Raw genomic sequence first — 8180 nt, forward strand, 5'->3', positions numbered from 1 at the left:
GTAAACAGAGCACTGGTTTAACCGTTACTCAGTAGTAAACAAGTTTCAAGACACTAAAAATATTGCTGTCGACATATAAATTTTGTGGAACATTGCTGGAATTAACATTAATAGTAAAAAAAAAAAAAAGCAGTTTTTTTGGAATGCTGAATTCTGCACTACAAATCTGAAAACTAAAAGAGTGCACCCACATACTGCTTCACACGAGTGAGAGAAAGAGTGGCTGGCACCGCGCCAAGGCGAGGCTCACTCCGCCAGGGCCCAGCTCAGGCTCAGGTCGCTGCCGGCCAGGTTTTCCTTAATCCATTGGTCAAACTCCTTCTGCATCTCCGGCGAGAAGTGGTTCTTCCAGTCACCCGTCGTGCCTGCAACACCAGAGCCTTGAAACAGTTGGGCCTACGCGATTACCAGCGGGAACACCCGACTGATACACCAGGAACAGACAAACCTAGAGAAAGCGGTCTCTTCAGCCCCATACTTTGACCTCCAAAAATAGAAATAATATTCGTATAACATACACAAGGGAACAGAGAGATGGCCGGGGAATGTCTACGGCAATGCTCACCCTTTCGGAAGAATCTGACTTCGTTGTCATCTTTCTTGTCGAACACTTGGTCTGTGATTGGCTCTCCTCGGGACTTCATGGCCGAGAAGGAGGTGTGTCGCGCCACCTGAGGGAAGAGCTGTGAGTGTGTGCCGCGACCTACACAACAACAAACATCAGTGCTGCAGTAAGGACCTCGAGACCCTTCCCACAGCCGGACCTCCGCCAAACACTCACATTCTCGAGGGACTCCTGGCTCAGCCCTGTTCCCAGGAACTCGTTGATCCTTCCCAGCTCTTTCATGATGTCGGCCTTCATATCCTCGTAGAAGAGGAAGAGCAGGTTAGGGTGGTGCCTCTTCCCCCACGCCTCCTTCACGTGGGGCCAGTAGGGGCAATAAAGAGCTGAAAGGATTTGTGTGCATTCACGGTCAAGTAGTTTCAAACGTCTTTAGGTTAAGATTTTCTCAACAAAAAGGGGAAGAGCTATTCTTAGAGATAAGTCTAGGAAGCGAGTGGCAAAACAATAATTCGTCACCCTTGAAACCAAAGTAAGGGTGAATCAGAGCGTGGCTTTGTGACAGGATGCAGGTCGTAAGTAGACGGAGAAAAATCAGAGTCCAATACATCAGGAATCACGATGATAAGATCAGACAACATGACTGACTCAGGGCCGCTTTCACTGTCATTTTGTTTGTTTTGATCGTTACCAATGGCGGTGATCGCCGCTATAGTATTTCCACGTGAAACTGGCCGATGGGGTATACGCTTGATGCAAATACGACTCAAATTATAAATGGAAAATATTTATATATTAAGTATAGACAGAAGTAAAGAAAAATAGAAAATGGATGGATAGACATAAAACATACGTATAACACGTAATAATAAAAAAAATCACTAACTTTTGTTGTTCATGATGTCTTTGAAATACTCCTCCTTTTCGCTCTCGAACTCGAACACTTTAAACATTTTGAAGTTGTTGAACAGCGAGATAGCCATGTCCTTGGGGTTCCGGGTCACGTACACAACCTGTGCGGACAGCGGTTTAATACGTCCCAAGAGCTGGCCTGTGGCTTGCCTCAAAACAAATGTCTCAGGTTTTTTTTGGGGGGGATTATTTAAACATTTCACAATATAAACTTTTTTTTTAATACGAATGACCGTCGCTGACCTTTACTCTGTCGAGGACGTCCTTGGGCATGAGGGTGAACGGGTAGTGGCTCTTCAGGATGCGGGGACTGGGCTCTGCGTCTGCCAGGTGGAGGGTTACACCTTCCTTCTCGTTCTTGCCCGGACACTGTTCCCTAAACTTTTTTTGGTAGGATTCCGGCGCCTTGCCGCCTAATGTCTTCGGATCAAACATCATGTCCAGGCTAGAAAGAGATGGAAGCACGATAATATAGGGGACAATATATTGAAGAAAATCCGAGGGCATTTTCTTAAATATATTGTCTTACAGTTTACATGCCTCACTTGAAAATATACATGGAGGCCGCCATAGGCCTTCACATATTAGCTACTCAGAACTCTATATTTAGCGCTGCTTTTCCCAACCATAAGTCTCCCTCACCTGTCCCCGAAACCTTTACCTGTACCCACACATCTGATTTCCGGCGAGCGCAGCCACAGTGATTCCTGTGCCTTGGGGTTGTCCAGCTTGGGGTTGTGCACCATCGTCCAGATGATCTCCTGCATCCAAGAGGTGCCGGACTTGGGGAAGGTCGTGATCAGGACGTCGTCAGGTCGGAACTAGAGTGAAGGACGCCATTTGTTGGTGTGAGGGACTCAACGTGACGGGGGCGAGATCGGATGTTATGACGGACACCAATGATTGATGAATGAGTGGCCTACATGAGGGAAGGTAAAGTGGATGCATGCATACACGAGGAATGCGTGGGTGTGTACCTCCATGTTGTATATCCTGTCAAGGAAGGTGGGCGCCGTGCCGGGGTACACCCATCCCTCGGGCTTGAGGCGGACTATTCCGTGTACGAAATTATTGAAGCCAATCGCCTTCTGCTCCTCCTTGGTGAGTTCCTCCACCTCGTGTCCGCTCAACAGCTGCTTGCTCATGGTGGCCAGGCAGAAGACTTCTCGAGCTGGTCGTCGCTTGTGTCACGTCAGGTATCCGCGGCGGCCGTCAGGGAACTGTGCCTCCGTTGTGCTGTGGATCGGTTACTACCTCGGAATATATCTTGGAGGAAAAATACATGGAGTGGCCCTCAGCGGGTCGCTCTTCACTGTGATTGTGAGGTGAAGGAAGGGGGGGAGAGGGTTATGGTGGGCAGAGAGAGAGAGAGAGAGAGAGAGAGAGAGAGAGAGAGAGAGAGTATTACATAGATAACCAGACCACACAGGCCCTAAGGCCCAAACTAGGTGGTCCGTCCTAAACCTAAGTGACAGTTGTTATGCGGCCACCATGGCGTTGAAACTGACCTAGTGAACATTGAGATGGAGGAGATAGCGGTCATGATTATTCTTAAACGATGCAATCGAGTTACACTGCACCACTGATGGTGGTAATCTGTTCCAATCTCCAACGATACCATTAGTGAAGAAAAATTTTGTGCAATCTGAATAAACTTGTCTGCATCTGAGTTTAGCGCCATTATTTCTCGTTTGCGTCGAATCATCCATCACAAACAGCTTGGTCGGATCCACGTTAATAAAACCGTTAAGTATTTTAAAGCACTCGATCAGTTTTCCTCTGAGGCGGCGTTTTTCAAGAGAAAACAGGTTTAGATGTGACAGCCTTTCCTCGTAGGGTTTGTTTCGTATATAAATTTTTCATATAAATTTACATTATTTTGTTGCTCTACACTGAACACCTTCTAATTGCGGCAGCCCAATTTGAGAGGAAATGGAATTTCCCAACTGCATTGGAACTATTGACGGAAAACACATCGTTATGTGGGCTCCACATCAAGGTGGTTCATATTATTACAGTTATAAAGGCACCCACAGCATTGTCCTTCTAGCACTTGTAAATGCCAATTGTGAGTTTACGTTCGCCGACATTGGCACTAATGGACGTGTCTGATGGTGGAGTATGGCAGAACTGCAAACTTCGTGACATGCTCGAAAAAAAAACTGATTAGATGTTCCAGGACCTACATGTCTGCCAGGAAGCATGGTAAGGGTTCCCCATGTCATTGTAGGGGACGATGCATTCCCATTGAAACCCTACCTCATGAAGCCATTCAACATCAAGAATCAAAATTCAGCGAAGTGCGTGCGTACCTGCAGAAAATAGATCCAAATAAATCTCCATCCCCCGACAATTTATCTCCTCGCGTGTTGAGAGAATGTAGTCAACAGCTAGAATTACCCATAACATTAATATTCAACAAGTCATTAGCACAGGCCAGTTTGCCTCTCGAGTGGAAAAAGGCCAATATTACCCTGATCTTTGAAAAAGGAGATAAAAAACAAGCCAGTAATTATCGTCCCATCAGCCTTACATCTGTCCTAATTAAACTATTTGAAAAAAAATAATCAGGGATAAAATGATCACTTTCCTTGAAACAAATGATTTGATAACTGAGAGTCAGCATGGATTTCGTAGTAATCGGTCTTGCCTTACCAACCTATTAACCTTTTTAAACGATGTTTATACATGTTGGGACGCCCGAAGCCCTTATGACGTAATTTACTTAGATTTTCAGAAAGCGTTTGATAAAGTTCCTAACGTTAGGCTTATTTCTAAACTGCGTTCCGACGGTATTAACGACCATCTATGTGCGTGGATTCATGACTGGCTCACCGACAGAGAACAACGTGTAGTTCTTAATGGTGAGGCATCGAATTGGCAACCCGTCACCAGTGGCGTGCCCCAAGGTTCGGTCCTGGGGCCAACACTATTCATAATTTACGTGAACGACTTAGAAACTGATATCCTATCAAAGGTAGCCAAATTCGCCGACGACACCAAATTAGGAGGTACGGTAATGAACAGTCAAACTTGCGAGAATATTCAATCAGACTTAATAAGACTTGCCGACTGGAGCGAAAAATGGCAAATGAGTTTTAACGTAGATAAACGTAAAGTAATGCACATAGGTGAAAAAAATCCTAACTTTAAATATCAGATTCAAGGACACGAGCTCAGCGAAGTAAAACAAGAAAAAGATCTTGGTGTCATTATCAGTAACACTCTTAAAATGAGTGATCAATGTTCTGCAGCGAGTAAAAAAGCCAATATGATGTTAGGATTAATCTCAAGAAACTTTGATTGTAAATCACCCGAACTTATGAAGAGATTATATTTACCATTTGTAAGACCACACCTAGAATACGCCGCTCAGTTCTGGTCACCGAACTATATAAAGATCAAGCTTTGCTAGAAAAGATACAGCGACGAGCAACCAAACAAATTCCAGCGCTCCGACACTTGCCATATGACGAGCGTTTAAAGCGTTTAGATATGTTTTCCTTAAAAGCGAAGGATGAGAGGGGACTTAGCTGAAGTGCTCAAAATCCTTAATGGATTCGACAGCATTAACCCAGATAGTCTATTTCAGAGAGACACCAACACAATAACACGCAGCAACGGTATGAAGTTAAAGGGAAACCGATGTAACACATTGGTGCGCAGAAGTTTTTTCAATAATAGAGTCGTCGATCACTGGAATAGACTCCCACCGTCAGTAGTTAGCGCACAGAGTATCAATAGCTTCAAGTCTTCATTGGATAAGTACTTCAGGGATATAAGATTATACTGACTCTTCTTCGCATGTTTTCAGACAGATTGCAGCAAGACCTCAACCTACTTTCATATTATTCTCCCCCACAACCTAGATTGCAAGCAGCGTAAGTTAACAATAGAGTAAAGCAACAGATAATGTCCGCATGACAGGTGGAGAGAGGTGTGGGTGCAGTAAGGTGACAGGGTACTGGTGCGTGCATAGTACCGCCGGTAAAACGAGGATCAAGCCTCCACCTGTGCCCCTGAAACTACACCTCACCCATCGTGAGTATTAGGGGGGATTCTGGGGCTGCCCTGTGTGGGCCACTCTGCCTCTTCCAGTCTCCCTGTGTTTCTATGTTCTTATGTTCTTATGTAATGAAGTCATTTTCCTCCACAGCTTAGGTTACCAGTAGTGTACGTTAAGGGTAGTAATTTCCTCTTATTTCTCTCTTTACTGTAAAATTTCCATGGCCCTTTTTTCCTTAAAGGTACATGGTGTTCTAACTATTTCCTGCCGGCACGTTGCCGGTGGGAGAGGTGGGTGGGGAGGAGCCTTCATCTATTCTGTCCTGTCCTACCACACGTAGATTACTAGTAGTAGCGGTAGTAAACAGACACCCTCGCCATAGACCGATAGGTCTTCTGGTGTCTGTTCTTCCTATGTATTCCTATGTATTCCTTCCTCCTCTTTTTCCTCTCTCTTCCTGTTCCTCACCTCATTGCCGCTTCTCTCCCTCTTTCCTCTTCCTTTTACCCCTCTTTATCTTAATGTCTCCTCCTCTTCCTTTCATCATTATTGCTTCTCACCCTCTCCATCCTCTCACTCCTCTCCTCCTCATCCTCTTAGTCTTATTCTCTCCTCTTTTCATCTCAGTCCTCATTATATTCTTTGCCTCTTTTCCTCCCTCCTCCCCTCCCTCCTTTTCCTGTCTCCTTCCCTCTACCTCCCTCCCTCCCTCTTGTGATCTCCTCCTCCATTACAAAGTCAAATTTCAGAGACAGTTGCTCCACCTTTGAAGATTTCGCATTGTTGTTGTTGTTGTTGTTGTTGTTGTTGTTGATGTTGTTGTTATTGTTGTTGTTATTATCATATTGCTATTATATGTGTTGTTTTCTCCCCTTTGTGTGTGTGTGTGTGTGTGTACTTAAGACAAAAACTTGCGTAAACTGACACACACAAACACACACACACACACACACAGCGAGAGAGAGAGAGAGAGAGAGAGAGAGAGAGAGAGAGAGAGAGAGAGAGAGAGAGAGAGAGATAATAAAGTGATCAGTTCTCATGCTCTCCCTCTCCACTCTTCTATTCGTGTTCCTTGTTCTCCCTTCCCCGCTGCTTCCTGTCATCAAATTCTATATACACCAAGTCAAGTCATACGCAGGTTTGTGGTAGGAGACACGGCAGAGGCGTGGCTTATGCGTGACGTAGCTTGGAGCCAAACTAGAGAATGTAGAAACAGGGATTTAGAGAAAACGAAGAAAGGCGGACTAATTTAAATCAATCACTTCAACATGACCCCTCTCACACCCCACACCGCCGTTTGAGGCATTGGAATTACAGTCACGCATAGCACAATAAAAAAGGCATATTTTTTCGTCAGTGGCTTGCCTGCATGCGCGGTGAAAGAAGGCGAGAATGTACATCCAAAGTGCACACACGGCCGCAACTTTAGTCACCCCTGAACTGGCTTCAAGTGACGTCATCCCGCTGCTCCGCCCAAACCGCCCGCTGCGCGTGCTGGTCGCAGTTTTAGAGGCAGAGTGACCTGACTTGGTACATATAGACTTTGCCTGCCATCCTCTCCCTCTCACTTCCTCTCGCTCCCCTTCACTGCATAATATTAACTAGAGTTGAAATGCAACGATTTGGAGCCATCTGATTAGTGTAGAATCACTTAGGTTTAAGGACAGACCACCTAGCCTGGATTATGGGGTCTGTCCTCTCTCTCTCTCTCTCTCTCTCTCTCTCTCTCTCTCTCCTACTCTAGTCTCACTACTCTACTAAGTCAAGCATTATCGCCGACGGCTACTCAAGTGTGCTTAGTGGCTTCAGAGATAAGGGAACACTTTTTCCTTGTACTCGGTGGGAAAGTCAAGGAGGGTGTTGTCAGTCACGAAGAGATTAGGAAGACATCGTAAACGGCACGTAAATTCCCGCTCGCGATAGACCTGGTATTTTTTTTTTTTTTAATCAAAATATGTACGTATGCCATCCGCGTACACATCCGCATCCGCGGATCTCGGAAATCTGACATCCGGTACAACTCTAGATCTTCCCATGTCCAGGCATCATCTTTTCCTCCTCCTCCTCCTCCGCCTCCTATTTTTCACTTACAGAGGGAGGTTGGGAGGCAGGGGGAGAGGTGGCGTTCTGATAAGAGAAGATGTAGGAAGTGTTTTTTTATATATTTTTCTCTTGGTTTGTGATAATATTTTCTTGTCTATCTATATGATTCTATAGCTATCTGTTTACCGCTCATGTGAAGTGAGTTCTGTCGCAGATACACTTTCATTATAGCGTTCTTCTTCTTCTTCTTCTTCTTCTTCTTCTTCTTACAATAATAGTAGTAGCAGTAGTAGTAGTATTGCTGTTGTTGTTTTTATTATTATTTTATTATCATTATTATCATCGTCAGTGCTATTAGTCTAGTTTCATTTGCAGTAATAGGCCATCAAGTTATGTATATATATATATATATATATATATATATATATATATATATATATATATATATATATATATATATATATATATATATATATATATATATATATATATATATATATATATATATATATATATATATATATATATATATATATATATATATATATATATATATATATATATATATATATATATATATATATATATATATATATATATATATATATATATATATATATATATATATATATAGTTATATATATATGTCTGGTCTTA

At 43.5% G+C, this 8180-nt stretch overlaps 1 protein-coding gene across 1 annotated transcript in view; it reads right to left on the minus strand.

Moving 5' to 3' along the window:
• LOC126989723 (sulfotransferase 1A1-like) overlaps window positions 1-2733 on the minus strand; it is a 2839-nt gene extending 106 nt beyond the window's left edge. The window contains exons 1-7 of the mRNA XM_050848336.1: window positions 2452-2733; window positions 2153-2295; window positions 1718-1922; window positions 1449-1575; window positions 782-948; window positions 566-671; window positions 1-365 (exon numbers count right to left, since the gene is read on the minus strand). The exon at window positions 1-365 is cut by the window's left edge and continues 106 nt beyond it. Coding sequence (XP_050704293.1) covers window positions 247-365; window positions 566-671; window positions 782-948; window positions 1449-1575; window positions 1718-1922; window positions 2153-2295; window positions 2452-2619 — 1035 coding nt within the window. The 5' untranslated portion in view covers window positions 2620-2733 and the 3' untranslated portion in view covers window positions 1-246. The remainder of the gene's footprint in view (window positions 366-565; window positions 672-781; window positions 949-1448; window positions 1576-1717; window positions 1923-2152; window positions 2296-2451) is intronic.
• Between the last annotated feature and the right edge of the window lie 5447 nt (window positions 2734-8180).

Source organism: Eriocheir sinensis, chromosome 6 (genome assembly GCF_024679095.1).
Source record: "Eriocheir sinensis breed Jianghai 21 chromosome 6, ASM2467909v1, whole genome shotgun sequence".
Taxonomy (NCBI): domain Eukaryota; kingdom Metazoa; phylum Arthropoda; class Malacostraca; order Decapoda; family Varunidae; genus Eriocheir; species Eriocheir sinensis.